Genomic DNA, 18,014 nt, shown 5'->3' on the forward strand with positions numbered 1-18,014 from the left:
TAGCTCATATGTGTTTATTCAATGTACACTGACACATATTTTATATATTCTGTCAAGCCTTTCAGATACTACTATAAAACACCTCTCACCTTCTCTCAGTGACTCATGAGAACAGTTCTACTGATTGTAATGAACTGCATTGAGCAAGTCTGACATGGCTAAAGACATTTTAAAATTAACACGTTCTTTTTTTCTGTCACTGTTACACCCCCCTCCCTTTTTTTTTACATGCTTGAAATGGGCACAGCTGCTGCAAGTGGAAAATTCACTCTTACAAAATGTGTGCCTTCACAAAAAGCAAAACCCAAAAGGGGAAGGGGAGGGTGTTTCGTTTTTGTCACACTTGCAAGAGACAGGCCTGTTAAAAAAAAAAAAATTAAAATAGCCTGGCGAGCTGACAGAAAGTTGCTTTTGTGAAAGACAGGCTTAAGCTTGTCAGGGAAGTGAAAATGGAAACTGATGCACATGTCCATGTATGAAGAGAAAGATGGACAGAGAGAGAGAGAGAGAGAGAGGTGATTCAAATGAAATGATAAAAAAAAAGATTTTTGGTGTCAAGTCAAATTTATTCACAGTCTCAGGACAGGAAGTACAGTAGTCTCTCGCTTCCTGTCTACTACAGGCAAAGAATGCTGAGAAGTCTTCAGGCTAGTCTTTGAGAAGTGGTGTGCACAGAAGAGCAGCTGATCTGCAGACTGCATGCCTTGCAATCTCCAAAACAAGTGTAATATTCAGAGTGCTAAAATTAGATTTTTTTTGTCTTTCCTGTGTGATTTCTGGTCTGCCTGCTGTTATCGTGCAATAGATGAGGGGCAGGCTTTTTTTCCCTCTCTCCAGCAATTCAGAAGAACATCAGATGAATCTTTGATGCATAGGTGCTGAAGGACATGCACTAGGATTTTTGTAGACCGTACTGAAAGACGATATCTGCAAGACAACAAAGCAAATCCATTAATCAGCAAGAAGATATAAAACCTAGTATGACGCTAAACGCCAAATACCAATACTAAATACCATGGACAGCTAAGAGAAGAAATGAAAGTGTGCTGGAAGAAGCCAACAAACAGCTGTGCCTCCTACAAAAAATAAGAAGACTCCAAGCAAAATTTTTCAGACATTTTATGAGAAAGCATAGTCTGGAGCACACAATTACATGTGGGAAGATCAACGGAAAAAGATCACGGGGAAGACAAAGAGAGAAGAACCTGGACGGCCTAGCAAAATGGATGGGGACAGACAAAGGACTGGACCTGATCATCCATCCATTATCTGTAGCCGCTTATCCTGTTCTACAGGGTCGCAGGCAAGCTGGAGCCTATCCCAGCTGACTACGGGCGAGAGGCGGGGTACACCCTGGACAAGTCGCCAGGTCATCACAGGGCTGACACATAGGCCAAGTTTACATTAGACCGTATCTGTCTCGTTTTCTTCGCGGATGCACTGTCCGTTTACATTAAAACGCCTGGAAACGCCGGGAAACGGGAATCCGCCAGGGTCCACGTATTCAATCCAGATCGTGTCTGGTCCGGTGCTGTGTAAACATTGAGAATACGCGGATACGCTGTGCTGAGCTCTAGCTGGCGTTGTCATTGGACAACGTCACTGTGACATCCACCTTCCTGATTTGCTGGCGTTGGTCATGTGACGCGACTGCTGAAAAACGGCGCGGACTTCCGCCTTGTATCACCTTTCATTAAAGAGTATAAAAGTATGAAAATACTGCAAATACTGATGCAAATACTGCCCATTGTGTAGTTATGATTGTCTTTAGGCTTGCCATCCTTCCACTTGCAAGTGGTAAGTGACGCGCATGCCCGATATGCACTGGGATCACACACACAGCGGCTCAGTCCCGAATCACTGCTCGTGCGCTTCACTCGCGCGTTCTGTGAGCTGCACAGGGCCGGAGTGCGCACCCTCCAGAGGGCACTCGCTGTTCAGGGCGGAGTGATTTGGAGCGCAGGATGCCTGCGGAGCCGAGCGTATCCGTGTATTGGCGTTGCTGTGTGCACACAAATCGTGTATTGGTGTTGCTGTGTGCACGCTAATCGTTTTAAAAACGTTAATCTGATGATCCGCTGATACGGTCTAATGTAAACCCCACCATAGACACAGACAATCATTCACACTCACATTCACACCTACGGTCAATTTAGAGTCACCAGTTAACCTAACCTGCATGTCTTTGGACTGTGGGGGAAACCGGAGCACCCGGAGGAAACCCACACGGACATGGGGAGAACATGCAAACTCCACACAGAAAGGCCCTCGTTGGCCGCTGGGCTCGAACCCGGGTGTTTCTTGCTGTGAGGCGACAGTGCTAACTACTACACCACCGTGCCACCCCGGACCTGATCATCACATCTGAAAATAGAGATGAGAGGAGGGACATGGTCGCCAATGCCTGTCGGCATGGCACATGATGATGATGATGATGATGCTAAAACATTTCTTTCTATTTAATTTTTACCTTATTTTCTCCCAGTTTCATCATCTGCCAATCCCCAACCAACTAGCTAGATATTCTCTACCATGTGATCTCTACCAGTGACAGGGCTCACCAGCATTTGCTTCCTTCAAGACACTTGAAACCAGCACATCTTTCTTATCTCCATGCCACATCAAGAGCAAATGAAAACACTCAAAGGAATTTGCTAACTGCCCTCTTTAGCATACACAAGGACAAGTAACATACACCCACAGATGGCTGTGGCATTGTCAGGATTTTGAACCCGTAATCTCCCGATGAAGTGCTTTTCTGTTAATCAACTTAATTTGAACGGGAAATGGGTGCCTATACATGAGAAATGATGAGATTTAAACGAAGAAAAGCGCTAACTGACCTTGTACATGACACTGAGCTCAGTCCTGCTCTGAGTCTCCATGGTTGGTCCCCTGTGGCAGTAGTGTTGTCCTCAGTTTCTTTTCTTTTAGTGGGCACCATGGAAAGGCTATGCCCAGAAAACAAGAGAAGCAAAGTACAAAAGAAACAATGAAGGAATGAATGAAGATATGGATGAATTGTTTGAAGTCAAACTGCTCAGAAATGGTTTTAAAGTTATCATATGGGAGGTGTATGGGTGAGGGTTGAACAGACTACCTTTTGGTTTTGTTGATCTTACTAGTGGTGGGTCAAAATTCAAACCAATTTGATTTTCACTGTATATGAACAGTATTGCTTCTGGTATTGAACACTGTAAGCATTATTTGTATATGTATACCTGGGCTGTGTGTGTGTGTGTGTGTGTGTGCAGGGCCGTTGACAGCTTTGGCTGGGCCCGGGACAAAATAATCTGAGTGGGCCCCCCCCCAAATAATCTGAGTGCCCCCCCCCCCCACACACACACACACGCGCGCACGCACATCGCCACACAGCAACCACCCACACCCAACCCCTCTTTTCACAGTCTCCATTCACTCCAACCCTTAAATAACAGGTATTCCAAGCCCATTATAACAGTCAACCATTTTATTTCAACATTTCAACATATTTACAGTTTGAACATTTCCTTAGTCTGCAACTATTCAGGTGCGAAATGCAATGCGCCGGACTTTTGCTGTGGCAAAGTCGTCAATAAGGTCATTGAAGTCCAGCTTCTTTGCAAGTTCGCGCTCTATAGAGAGCATAGCCAGCCCATTGAGCCTCTCCTGTGACATGTTTGAGCGCAGGTAGTTGATAAACCAAAATGATTGTTTACGGGATGGAACTGGGCCTCAATGAGAACGGAGTTATGGCTTTCCCGAAATCTGAACATAGAAGCATCACCACTAGTGATGTGTACAGTGAGTTTTTCAGTGTATTTTTTTGTCTTGTTTTTCATAAACGTCCTTTCCGTACTCGATTTAGAATGTTACAAAAAAAATTGACACCCTCCCAACCACGTAACATTAGCCTATCTGACCTGGGGGCTGACACGTTTATTACGGATAAACCAAAAGGATTACAACGTTCCCTGGATATAGAACTGGACCGAGAAGATTTCAAAATCTTAACGTGTAAGCAACAACAATAAAACAGAGGTTGTTTTATTCATTTAGGGCTTATTAGGCTACTTTCATTAATTGCGCTTTTCATACAGGCCTATCATTTTTCACTTGAGCAAGGGAATTGTTTGAAGAGTATCCAGTGTAAGCGAAAGTTTAATGTTTTGCAACAGACTAACCTCAAAACACCCCATTTATAGCCCATTCATTACATTAAACTCTATCTAGCTGGCAGTTTCACATGCCGTCGTATCTACACGGGATGATTTCCAACAAAATAAGGTTTAATTAACAAGAGGCAGCGTTCCACGGGCTTTCAGCTAACCGGAGTCCAGCTCAGCAAGCGTGCCTAAAACATTTGGATATGATTGCCACATACATATACACATACAAATAGCCACTCAAATCTCCACTGCCAAGCCTCTACCTCTCCAACGCCAGATCCATGTAAACAACACGGACGATTTGGAATTACCTTATTCTATTCTATAATCGGCTGGTCAGTGCTATACTCAATACTTAAGTGACTTACCCATCCAGTGAGGATTATTTTGTTTACAAGATGCCACATCTGAGTCGCTGACAAATCCTGAATTTCTGTAAAGATAACTGTGCAGAGGTTTATAAACACGCAGTGCTTCACCACTGAACAGCGAGGGAAAGTTAATGAGGTAATTATACACGTCCGGGTATTCCGCTGGCAGTTCAAAATCCGGTCGTGAAAACTCCGCCCGGAAAGCCATAAGGGTCACTAATCTGTAGGTCGTTTATTTTAGACATGTATCTAGTTATCTGTTCATTAGAAAAATGAGCCGTGTTGTCCGTCGGTTGAAATTGATCCATTCTGTACACGAGTGCAGCAGTATTCAGCGGTGTTTTTGACCGACAAGATGGCGGTTGTGTACTTTCCGGTCACGTGACTGCAAGATCTCTATAGTGCCGTGTTATTTGGCGCCTTAATCAAAGACCAAACCATTTCTGCATTAGGGGTGGTACGTGGGTTCTTGAATCTATTTTCGAAGACAATAAAGGCAAAAGAACCAGAAATCATTCATTGAATGCAAATATAGCACATTTTTCTCCCCCAAATCAACACATTTTGAAATGAAACAGAATGATTAATGGCATCTTCATGAGGGACCAGTTCTGGGCCCCCCCTCATGCCTGGGCCCGGGACAAAATACCCGGTTGTCCCCCCCTGTCGACGGCCCTGTGTGTGTGTCTTGTGTGTATGTATGTGTGACGAGATGATACTAATTCCCTGCATTAATTCGCATCATGCTCACAAAATGGTGTTAAAATTATGACAACGATTGTGAAATTATTAAATTATTCTAAATAATAATACTTAAAAAAAGCTCATGGTGGTGCAGTGGGCTAGGACCTGGATTAAACAGATACTGAAGAAAAAAAAAGAATAAAAAAAAAACTTGATATTTTGAACCACTGATTATAATGGTTTACAGATTAGCATCTCTTCTGCTGACACCACTGAGCAGGTTTCCACGTATAAATACTCAGGCCTTTGGTTAGACATGGTTCATGAGTTGAGAAGAAACTGATTATTACATTGAAGGTCATACTGGTCATAGTTTTCAAACTTTTTAGGACAAAATAAAGAAAAGAATGAAATGCTACATATAACAACATATTTATTCATTAAAGAACTGAAGGCAAATTTTTTATTATCAAAATTCTACTCCTCATTTTATTAAATATAGGAATGCATTTTTGACAGCTATTTTGTCACTGCTATAGCAAGTTATGAGTGTTTGAAATATGCTATGGAATAGATCAGTCCATATGTCAAAGCAATGGCCGTAAACGAGATTCGTTGAGACCTGTGCGAGACATCGTAGGACGGAAGTAAAACGTACAGCGGAAATCAAAGTGACCGACATCTGCCAACGTTGTCAGAAGAGGCGCGTGCCCTCTTTCGAATGCTGACGTAATCAAGCCAGAAGTTTTGTTTGTTTTGATAGCAATCAGGAAAGTTTGAAAAAAATAGGCAGTAATCGTCATTTAAACTTGTTTTTGTGCAATATTTTGTTTGGAAAACAGTTTTCAAAATGGCGGCATTGACACCTGGATGACACTTGACGTTTCGAAGTCTCGCACAAGTCTCGTGAAGATCGCGCGGATCAGCGACGCCTGCCGTGGACCATTCATCTCACCTCATTATCTCTAGCCGCTTTATCCTGTTCTACAGGGTCGCAGGCAAGCTGGAGCCTATCCCAGCTGACTACGGGCGAAAGGCGGGGTACACCCTGGACAAGTCGCCAGGTCATCACAGGGCTGACACATAGACACAGACAACCATTCACACTCACATTCACACCTACGGTCAATTTAGAGTCACCAGTTAACCTAACCTGCATGTCTTTGGACTGTGGGGGAAACCGGAGCACCCGGAGGAAACCCACGCGGACATGGGGAGAACATGCAAACTCCGCACAGAAAGGCCCTTGCCAGCCATGGGGCTCGAACCCGGACCTTCTTGCTGTGAGGCGACAGCGCTAACCACTACACCACCATGCCGCTGCCGTGGACCAAACGAACTAAATTCAACATGGCTAAAAACCGAATAGGCCGATAAGTATAATATTTAACTGTAACTAGTTGCTAATACGAATCACGATATAAGGTTACTAAAACTGAAAATGTAATTGAAAAAACACGTAAATTAAGAAATAAAGCAAGTTTAAAAATGACTTCAGTTCCCCTTTAAAGTAAGCAAAAGGAGTAAAAAAAAAAATGCTCAGATAGGAGAAAGGCCATGATGAGTTCCTAGACAACTCTGTATAAATTACCATCTCCATGCGTGAGAAAGTTTCCACACACAGCCCCTCCATGTCTCAAATCTAATTCCATGCACTCATACCTTCAAAAGTCTGGCCTGGTCTCTTCTTCACTATCACTTGTTTGCTATCTTCTTTTTCGTCCTGGTCTTTTGGGCTGCTGTCTCTCTCCATGTCCTGCTCTTTCTGCAGCTGCACAGTATTTACAGCATACAGAATGAGAACACTGTCAAAACACCAACAGTTACAGTGATAAGACACACAACAATTCGAGCCTGAATTTAAACGTTACCTGTCCTGTTGATTTTAATGACTCTAGGACCACAACTGTGAGGACAAACACAAGCACATATCATGTATTCAGAGATATTTTCTTTCAATTTGCATAATAAGAACAGTAATTATTTCAAGGCTGTACCTGGACGAAGTGAAATGGTCAGAGTGGGGATTTTGAGGTTTTCTGTGTCTACATTCTCATTCTTCTCACTTCCCTCCTCTCCCACTTCGTTATTATGTCTTTCTCCAGTCTCTTCTCTCTTCCAAAAGAGTGCAAATTTAAAAATTAGTTTTAGAATGCAATTTTCGACTGCATACTCATATTCAAACTGCCAGATACACACAAATACACACGCGAGCTACATCTTCCTGTCACATGACAGTTACCAATCTATCTACAGATTAGTTGATGCTCTGAAACAAAATTCTGATGGTCTGTGTTCTTGTTAGTATACAGTGCCTTGCAAAAGTATTCATCCCCCTTGGTGTTTGTCCTGTTTTGTCGCATTACAAGCTAGAATTAAAATGGATCCTTGGGGGGTTAGCACCATTTGATTTAAACAACATGCCTACCACTTTAAAGGTGCAAATTGATGTTTTATTGTGACACAAACAATAATTCAGATGAAAAAAACAGAAATCTGGAGTGTGCATAGGTATTTACCCCCTTTTGTATGAAGCCACTAAATAAGAGCTGGTCCAACCAATTCACTTCATAAGTCACATAATTAATTGATTAAGCTCCATCTGTATGCAATCAAAGCGTCACATGATCGGTCACATGATATCTGTATAAATCAACCTGTTCTGGAAGGACCCTGACTCTGCAACACTACTAAGCAACATGAAAACCAAGGGGCGCTCCAAACAGGTCAGAAACAAAGCTATGGAGACGTATAGATCAGGGTTGGGTTATAAAAAATATATCCCAAACTTTGAATACAGGGCAGTTCTGGAGGAAAACCTTTTTGAGTCAGCCAGAGGTTTGAAAATGGGATGAAGGTTCACGTTCCAGCAGGACAATGACCCTAAACATACTGCTAAAGCTACACTGGAGTGGTTTAAAGGGAAACATTTAAATGTCTTGGAATGGCCTAATCAAAGCCCAGACCTCAATCCAATTTAGAATCTGTGGCATAACTTGAAGATTGCTGTACACCAACGCAACCCATCTAACTTGAAGGAGTTGGAGAAGCTAATAGAGACCTACCCCAAGAGACTTGCAGCTGTAATTGCAGCAAAAGGTGGCTCTACAAAGTATTGACTTTGGGGGTGAAAACCTATGCACACTCAAGATTTCTGTTTTTTTTTCATCTTTATTGTTTGTGTCACGATAAAAAACAATGTGCACCTTTGAAGTGGTAGGCATGTTGTGTAAATCAAATGGTGCTAACCCTCCAAAAATCCATTCTAATTCCAGCTTGTAATGCGATAAAACAGGACAAACACAACGGGGGATGAATACTTTTGCAAGACACTGTAATAATACCATTATGTTCAGATCTCTATTTTCAGGCTGTCCATCAAACAAAGGGGTGGAGAAGTAATGAAAGGAAGTATTGGTACATGGAAGCATGTGGTTTTCTTTCTTCTAGTTTCTTCAAATAAAATATTGGCAAGCTTTGACAGAGACAAAGATGTTGGGTGTCACATCATCTGAGGTAGATGATATAGAATCTCATCCTCTGAGCATCAGCTGCTCTTGGGCAAGATATGTTAAAATGCTAGTTACGTCTGGAATTATGGGTTGTTGGTTGGTTTTTTTTTTGAACCCTGACATTTTTTTTTGAACCAGTAAAAAAAATCTCACCTGGATACCTTGTGTGTGTATGTATGCGGAGTCCTTCAGTTTCCTTCAAACATTGTTGCCAATGTCTGGCCAGATTGTTTTAAAATGACAGTAAACCCTGATGGCTAGCTGAGATATATACAACCACAGTTGCATGTGGAACTAACTGTATGTGTTACTATTGTGAAATGAAAGTACCTAGGATCAAGTACAGCTCAACCACGAAGCAATAGACCATCCAAACTCACAGAGCAGGACCATCGACCGCAGAAGCGCATAGCATGGAAAAATCACTTATCCTCTGTTGTATCTCTCGCTACAGAGACCTAAATTGCCTCTGAAAGCAACATCAGCACAAGAACTGTGCAATTAGAGCTTCATGAAAAGGTGTTTCCAAGGCTGAGCAGCTGCACACAAGCCTAAGATCACTATTCGGAAAGCATTGACTGGAGAGGTGTAAAACATGCTGCTGGACTTTAGTGGAGGAGGCATCTGAGGCAAGTTTTTCAGGGGTTGGGTTCATCCTCTTAGTTCCAAAGAAAGGTAATGCTAATTCTACAGCATACTAAGACATTTTAGCCAAGAGGACAAGCCAAGAAGCCTTTATTTGTCACACGTACACTCAAGCACACAGTGAAATTCCTCTCTGCATTTCACCCATCTGAAGCAGTGAACACACACATGCACACACAAGTGAGCAATGAGCACACACACATACCCAGAGCAGTAAGCAACTATGCTACAGCACCCGGAGAGCAGTTGTGGGTTAGGTGCCTTGTTCACGGGCACGTGGCTGCACCATGTTAACCTAACTGCATGTAAGATAATTGTATACAAAGTTGAAATGTTAATCTTCCTGTTGACCTTGTAACATTTATGGAACTCTTTTGTTTCTAGTGGGAATTGTAACCATCAGATTTACATGTTGTGATGTAAATGATGGTGGAGTGATATTACGATGGCACTACTCATACTGCCTCAATGTAAAACCACCAGTGGTGAACTCAAAACAAAACGCAAACATCGGCAGATACAGTGGGACCGTCGTATTCACAAGGGATACGCGCCAAGATCTAACGTGGATAGATGAAACGGTGGACAGGAGCAAACCACATATATAAAGCTTGTTTTTTCATGTAGATACATCTCATCTCATCTCATTATCTCTAGCCGCTTTATCCTGTTCTACAGGGTCGCAGGCAAGCTGGAGCCTATCCCAGCTGACTACGGGCGAAAGGCGGGGTACACCCTGGACAAGTCGCCAGGTCATCACAGGGCTGACACATAGACACAGACAACCATTCACACTCACATTCACACCTACGGTCAATTTAGAGTCACCAGTTAACCTAACCTGCATGTCTTTAGACTGTGGGGGAAACCGGAGCACCCGGAGGAAACCCACGCGGACACGGGGAGAACATGCAAACTCCGCACAGAAAGGCCCTCGTCGGCCACGGGGCTCAAACCCAGACCTTCTTGCTGTGAGGCGACAGCGCTAACCACTACACCACCGTGCTGCCCATGTAGATACATATCTATGATAAAGTTGGTGCTACAGTGGTGTAGTGGTTAGCACTGTCGCCTCACAGCAAGAAGGTTCTGGGTTCAAGCCCAGCAGCTGATGGGGGCCTTTCTATGTGGAGTTTGCATGTTCTTCCCCTGTCTGTGTGGGTTTCCTCTGGGTGCTTTGGTTTCCCACACAGTCTAAAGACATGTGGTTGGGTTAAGGAGCTACTCTAAATTACCTATTGGTGTGAATGGTTGAGAGGAGAAAACCTCTATAATAATCTAGTAGAAGGCAATGGGAAACCACAACTGTAATTCCTCCCTAGGAACTTTGACGGCTGGAGCTGTCAGAACAGCCTGCACTGCAGTGATATACCAAATAGAGAGAGATGATAAAGTTTAATTTATGAACTACACACAATATGACATGAACAACAGGAACTAATAATAAAATAAAAGTAATAATGTACTGTCATACGTTATGTAAACTTGGTCTCTCTCTCTCTCTCTCTCTCTCTCTCACTTTCTCTGGATATTTTTCCACTTTATATTTTTATCATGGGGCGGCACGGTGGTGTAGTGGTTAGTGCTGTCGCCTCACAGCAAGAAGGTCCGGGTTCGAGCCCCGTGGCCGGGGAGGGCCTTTCTGTGTGGAGTTTGCATGTTCTCCCCGTGTCCGCGTGGGTTTCCTCCGGGTGCTCCGGTTTCCCCCACAGTCCAAAGACATGCAGGTTAGGTTAACTGGTGACTCTAAATTGACCGTAGGTGTGAATGTGAGTGTGAATGGTTGTCTGTGTCTATGTGTCAGCCCTGTGATGACCTGGCGACTTGTCCAGGGTGTACCCCGCCTTTTGCCCGTAGTCAGCTGGGATAGGCTCCAGCTTGCCTGCGACCCTGTAGAACAGGATAAAGCGGCTACAGATAATGAGATGAGATGAAATTTTTATCATGGGATCATGCTTGTATGCTTGAGTGGCGGTCCCATTGGAAAAATGCAAAAATGTTATAAATAACATTTCCTTGAACAACATAAATACTCAAACAGGAAGACAACTCTCTCAACAGAGCTGTGATGCAGCTCAGCTCGTACCATGTTACTATCAAGCTACACTGTCAAAAATAGAGGTCCAGTAGGAGTCAATTTCTGTCCCCCAAAGTACAATCTACACTAATATACCCCCTAGGGCTCATTATTGGACCTCAAGGTAACTATGTGGACTTTTTAGAGCCAAAAAGGTAAACGTATGTTCCCAATCAGTATCCAGTGGTGCTTGAAAGTTTGCGAACCCTTTAGAATCTTCTATATTTATGCATAAATATGACCTAAAACATCATCAGATTTTTATACAAGTCTTAAAAGTAGATAAAGAGAACCCAGTTAAACAAATGAGACTCTGTCTGCTTGACTGCGCAAAGTGAGCAATTTCATTCACATTATTTGCTCAGGAATCCCTCAAATTAAATAACTTCCCAGCCACAGAATGGCGTGTTTTTTTTTTTTAGATTTTACAGAAATAAACATATCACAAAGACCAAATTTCAGAGGGAACTAAATTTCACCAATTTTATGAAATCGAAAGGACGTCTACTTTTAAGTAAACAATAAGAAACAATAAGTACTTGGATCAATGTACTTGGATAAGCATATCAGTACAACCATGGTGTCATTACTACTTCGGCAGACTACATATTGTGCCTTATGAGGTTTGGGATGCAGCCTTGTACTGTCTTCTATCTGATGCGTGTTGATTTGGACACTTACAAGCATGAGATTAATGTGAGTGGTGTAGATCCAGGGTATATTGTAGGGAAAAGAATGCTGGAGATGAAGTTGCCAGGAAGAAGGAAAAGACAAAGACAAAAGATGAGATTTATGGATGTGGTGAAGGAGAACATGAGGACGGTTGGTGCTACAGCAAAAGGTATGGAGGACAGGAGGAGATGGAGGGACATTATCCACTGTGGCCACCCCTAAAGGGAATAGCCAAGAAGAAGAAGAAGAAGAAGAAGAAGTGTAGAACAGTGTAACTTCTTGCTTTAGCATTTTTCGACCAGCTAGGACAATTCTAAAAGTATTACATTCAACACTTTTAACATACGAAAACAAGATTGTATTTAGTACCTGTAGCTTTGTATCCCCTGTTTGGAGATCACTCTGAGGACTAGAGGCATACTGAGCTGAAGATGGTGAAGAGAGTGGAGCTGGAGGTGATGAAGATGACACCGAATTCATCTCTGTTTCTTTGACTTTGGGGCTGGCATTGGACAGATCCAAAGGTGCCTCTTCATCTCCTTCTCGTAGATTTTCACCAAAGATCCTCTCATACTGGGAGCTTGTCCAGGAGCTTGGAGGTGTTCTCTTTTCTTTGGTATCTGTTGCCTCAAGGAGGTTCTTTGGGTATGGGCAGATGGGTCGTGGGTGGGCAGGGCTTCGAGATGGTAGGTGGGACTCAAGGCCTGGTGGAACCAGGCTTGAAAAGCGAAGTACAGGAGAGCCAGAGTCATGCTTCGGGTTCGGACTGACCACCACGCCACCGCTGGTGCCAGTGTTCACCACTGACACCCAATCTGACCGTTCAGGCAGGGGCCAGGGCAGGTTGGATGGGGTGGTTTTGATTGGATGGGGTCGCAATGGAACAGACACAAGGGCAGGCCGGTCCTCAGAGTGCCTGGGTGAGAACAGGGGGTTGTGCTTCAGAAGACGGAGGTGAAGAGGGATGGAAGGTGAAGTGGGGGATGGACGAGTCTCCAAGGAGTCCATGCTAACTGCTCTGTAGAGAGAAAAATTCAAGAATTCAGAAGAAAGTGTGAATAGTTGGTTGTGCTTCGAGCTGCTCCTTTGCCATCATCTATTTTTTTTTTGCATTCAGTATTGAAAATGACAGCCACCTTAGCATCTGGCAAAATTCACCTCAATAGCTGTGGCTAGTTGCTATCCTAAAGACTACTGCATGACATGTAATACGTTTGCGCCCAGTCTTTAGTCTTGAAAAGAGTGTCCCTTGAAATCCATCCTTTTTTTTTCATTTTGAACCTCACCTTCTCTCTTTCCATGCTGTTTGGTTTGTTGCAAAAGTTGGCTGTCTACTTGACTCCTGAAAAGTATTGACACCCGACCACATATGAAAACAAAACAAAAAATATGAAAACGGTACCTGAGAGACAAATGATGTGTGGAAAAATTAACAAATTAACCAAATCATTATTTTTAAAAAGCATTGCCTAATACAGACATGTCCCAAAGCCTTGAACTTAATGTGAATCTGTATGATGGCTTACCAAAAGGTGTGTTAAACTCCACCCTTGTAACCGTTTGTGCTCTTTGTCTGTATATGTTGAGAGACAGAATATAAACAGGCATTGAATGAGTAAGGAATGAGCTGCATTGTGAGAATGTAGAGTATAATGAGTGAGAGGTTACCTGATGTCTCCTGTCTGTCACCTGGAGTCTCTAGGCTTTGGTTGTGTTCAGGCTCATGCTTCACAATGGCTGCTGTTGTAATGGCGCCCCCTGGTGCTGAGTGATCATTCTTCAGGACAGAGGAGGCCATGGACAGAGATGTGGCTGTAAGGTCAGGAGAGTGCTTAACTTCAGGGCTTCCTGCTCTCTCTGAGTGACCGTTCTGCTGCCTGAAAAGTCAAGGCCAGCATATACACATAAATGACAAATATGAATGAAGAATATCATTTTGTTGTCAGAACTTAAATCTAAGTATCACTTATCTTTCTCTATATTTATATATTTATGGGTTCTTAAAAACCCTTTACCAAGCAAGGCTTGTACATTTAACAGTTATTCCACGAAATTGAGTTGTACATGAGCTGATAGCTTACGAGGTGCGTAGCACCGAGTCGGCTATCAGCTATGTATGACAAGACTGAGTGGAATAACTGTTTTATTCTATCCACATTCATTGGATTTATAGAAAGATAGCATTTTTATTTTTAGCAAATTCAATAAATAAAAACTTTATACAAAACATCTGACAAAATCATTTCCGCTTAGGCGGACTTCTTAAAAACATATCATTGGCTGCACGAATTGACTTTAGTGTTGTTGTTTGTTTGTTTTTTTGTAGAAAGTGCCGTATTGCGGTCATGCCAAGGTATAGCATAGCTTTAGATATTTATTTAATTCTTTCTTGGACTTTTCAGTGATGCAATTTTCAAACTTCTTTGAGCTTTTGAACCAGTCTAAAAAAAAAAAAATCAACAAATTTTAATGCTTAAAGACGAAGAATGTAAACAAACCAGCAAAATGACAGGAGCAATTTGCGAAAAATGCTATAATAATAATTCTTTAAAAATAGAAAAAGATATGTTCTTACTATCAAATACTTTCATTCCATATTTTGTTGCTTTTTTGTATTTTTGGGTCTTTTATTTTCGAGTAGTGTTTTTATTTCATCCTCGGTTGGTTCAGCAACACGCTCTGCCATTTTGTTTTTCTCTCCTCATGGTATATGAGCCGATATCTTAGTACAGTGCCTTGAAAAAGTATTCATACCCCTTGAACTTTTTCACATTTTTCCACCTTACAACCATGAACTTAACAGTTTTTTATTGAGATTTTATGTGATAGACCAACACAGAGTAGCACATAATTGTGAAGTGAAATGAAAATGATAAATGGTCTTCAAAATTTTAAACAAATAAAAATCTGAAAAATGTGGTGTGCATTACTATTCAGCCCCCTGTCCTCTGATACCTCTAAATACAATCCAGTGCAATCAATTGCCTTCTGAAGTCATCTAATTAGTTAATAGAGTCCTACTGTGTGCAATTTACTCTCAGCATAAATACACTTGTTCTGTGAAGGCCTCAGTGGTTTGTTAGAGAACACTGAAGAACAAACAGCATCATGAAGACCAAAGAACTCACCAGACAGGTCAGGGATAAAGTTCTGGAGAAGCTTAAAGCAGGGTTAGGTTATAAAAAAATATCCCAAGCTCTGAACATCACAAGAAGCACTGTTCAATCCATCATTCAAAAATGGAAAAAGTATGGCACAACTGCAAACCTACCAAGACATGGCCGTCCACCTAAACTGACAGAGCGAGCAAGGAAAGCACTGGTCAGAGAAGCAGCCAAGAGGCCCATGATCACTCTGGAGGAGCTGCAGAAATCCACAGCTCAGGTGGGAGAATCTGTGCACAGGACAACTATAAGTCGTACACTCCATAAATCTGGCCTTTTTGGAAGAGTGGCAAGAAGAAAGCCATTGTTGAAAGACAGGCATAAGAAGTCCCGTTTGCAGTTTGCCAGAAGCCATGTAGGGGACACAGCAAACATGGGGAAGAAGGTGCTTTGGTCAGATGAGACCAAAGTTGAACTTTTTGGCCTAAATGCAAAGCGCTATGTGTGGCGGAAAACTAACACTGCTCATCACCCTGCACACACCATCCCCACTGTGAAACATGGTGGTGGCAGCATCATGCTATGGGGATGCTTCAGCAGGGATGGGGAAGCTGGTCAGAGTTGATGGGAAGATGGATGGAGCTAAATACAGGGCAATCCTGGAAGAAAACCTGTTGGAGGCTGCAAAAGACTTGAGACTGGGAAGGAGATTCACCTTCCAGCAAGACAATGACCCTAAACATACAGCCAGAGCTACAATGAAATGGTTTAGATCAAAGAATATTCATGTGTTAGAATGGCCCAGTCAAAGTCCAGACCTAAATCCCATTGAGCATCTGTGGCAGGACTTGAAAATTGCTGTTCACAGACGCTCTCCATCCAATCTGGCTGAGCTTGAGCCATTTTGCAAAGAAGAATGGGCAAAAATTTCAGTGTCTAGATGTGCAAAGCTGGTAGAGACATACCACAAAAGATTTGCAGCTGTAATTGCAGCAAAAGGTGGCTCTACAAAGTATTGACGCGGGGGGGCTGAATAGTAATGCACACCACATTTTTCAGATTTTTATTTGTTTAAAATTTTGAAGACCATTTATCATTTTTGTTTCACTTCACAATTATGTGCTACTCTGTGTTGGTTTATCACATAAAATCTCAATAAAAAACTTTTAAGTTCGTGGTTGTAAGGTGGAAAAATGTGAAAAAGTTCAAGGGGTATGAATACTTTTTCAAGGCACTGTAGGAGAGTAGCCAATCAGAGCGCACGACTGCTCGTATCCGGTGAATGTGAATAGAATAATATATGATTTATAAATGAAAAGACACGAATCTATCGTGATGAAAAGTCACACTGACACATACTGCATGAGAATGACACTTACTCTATCCGTCTTCGTAGACTTTTCACCTCCTCTTTCAGTCTTTCATTCTCTTTCATCAATGTGTTGATCTCACCCACTACATGAACAGGAAAGGAGCAAAAGGAAACAGAAGAACATGGCCGGGAAATTATTAGCTAATAAGTTATTATTAGTAGTCAGTAGTCTATGCAGTATCAGGAATTCACTGGTTTCATTCCAACCATTTAGAAATGAATAAAAGTTTTCATTTTTCCTGGTATTCTTTTTAGCTGAATGTTGTCTGTTAAACTACATTGTGGGGTCAGAAACTATTCATATACACTACCCAGTCAAAACTTTGGACACAAAACTTTGAACATATCTCATGTTTTCCATTTTGATAAAGACTTAGGGTTGAAATTTGTTTCAAAGACATATGTGAATAGTCAGGTTAATGCCCATGCACAGATTTATTTCTGAATCAAAATGCACTTAAAACAAGATTTTTAAAAATTATTATTTAAAAATGTCATTTGTTTCCCTAAAACAACTAGTTGTCATTTATAACTTAGGATAACTTAGGATATCATCTCATTATCTCTAGCCTACAAGTGTAATGCTTATTTGGGAACTATTTTGGAGAAAAGATGGTGAAGCTGACTGAGATACCCAGAGTGTGTAATGCTTCATGAACTTCACAGTTTTTATTTGGCTTGGGAAACAACCATTCACACCTATGGGCAATTTAGAGTAGCCAGTTAACCTAACTGTATGTCTTTGGACTGTGGAGAAAACCAGAAAACCCACAAAGACATGGGGAGAACATACAAACTTCACAAAGAAAGGCCCCTGGGCTCAAACCCAGAACCTTCTTGCCGTGAGGCAGCAGTGCTAACCACTACACCACGTTGCCACCCACCATTTCATTTCACAATGTTGATGCCTTTATTTTAAAAAACAACAGAAAAATAGTTCAAATGAACAAAACACTTCTACATGTTGGTGTATCCAAATTATCATCTCATCTCATTATCTCTAGCTGCTTTATCCTGTTCTACAGGGTCGCAGGCAAGCTGGAGCCTATCCCAGCTGACTACGGGTGAAAGGCGGGGTACACCCTGGACAAGTCGCCAGGTCATCACAGGGCTGACACATAGACACAGACAACCATTCACACTCACATTCACACCTACGGTCAATTTAGAGTCACCAGTTAACCTAACCTGCATGTCTTTGGACTGTGGGGGAAACCGGAGCACCCGGAGGAAACCCACGCGGACACGGGGAGAACATGCAAACTCCACACAGAAAGGCCCTCGCCGGCCACGGGGCTCGAACCCGGACCTTCTTGCTGTGAGGCGACAGCGCTAACCACTACACCACCGTGCCACCCCAAAATTATCATACTGACCTCAACTGCTGGTAAATCTAAACAAGCTCTTTTACTTTTCAATTTAAATCATG

General features: G+C 42.2%; 1 protein-coding gene across 1 annotated transcript in view; it reads right to left on the reverse strand.

The window, feature by feature from the left end:
• rbbp8l (retinoblastoma binding protein 8-like) overlaps positions 1 to 18,014 on the reverse strand; it is a 34,229-nt gene continuing 16,215 nt past the window's right edge. Inside the window, exons 6-15 of the mRNA XM_060938040.1 lie at positions 16,593 to 16,668; positions 13,778 to 13,986; positions 13,636 to 13,682; positions 13,396 to 13,451; positions 12,479 to 13,127; positions 7,201 to 7,318; positions 7,075 to 7,109; positions 6,866 to 6,974; positions 2,844 to 2,951; positions 1 to 927 (exon numbers count right to left, since the gene is read on the reverse strand). Of these exons, the coding sequence (XP_060794023.1) occupies positions 2,863 to 2,951; positions 6,866 to 6,974; positions 7,075 to 7,109; positions 7,201 to 7,318; positions 12,479 to 13,127; positions 13,396 to 13,451; positions 13,636 to 13,682; positions 13,778 to 13,986; positions 16,593 to 16,668 (1,388 nt within the window). The 3' untranslated portion in view covers positions 1 to 927; positions 2,844 to 2,862. The remainder of the gene's footprint in view (positions 928 to 2,843; positions 2,952 to 6,865; positions 6,975 to 7,074; positions 7,110 to 7,200; positions 7,319 to 12,478; positions 13,128 to 13,395; positions 13,452 to 13,635; positions 13,683 to 13,777; positions 13,987 to 16,592; positions 16,669 to 18,014) is intronic.

This window comes from Neoarius graeffei, chromosome 13 (genome assembly GCF_027579695.1).
Source record: "Neoarius graeffei isolate fNeoGra1 chromosome 13, fNeoGra1.pri, whole genome shotgun sequence".
Classification (NCBI taxonomy): Eukaryota; Metazoa; Chordata; class Actinopteri; order Siluriformes; family Ariidae; genus Neoarius; species Neoarius graeffei.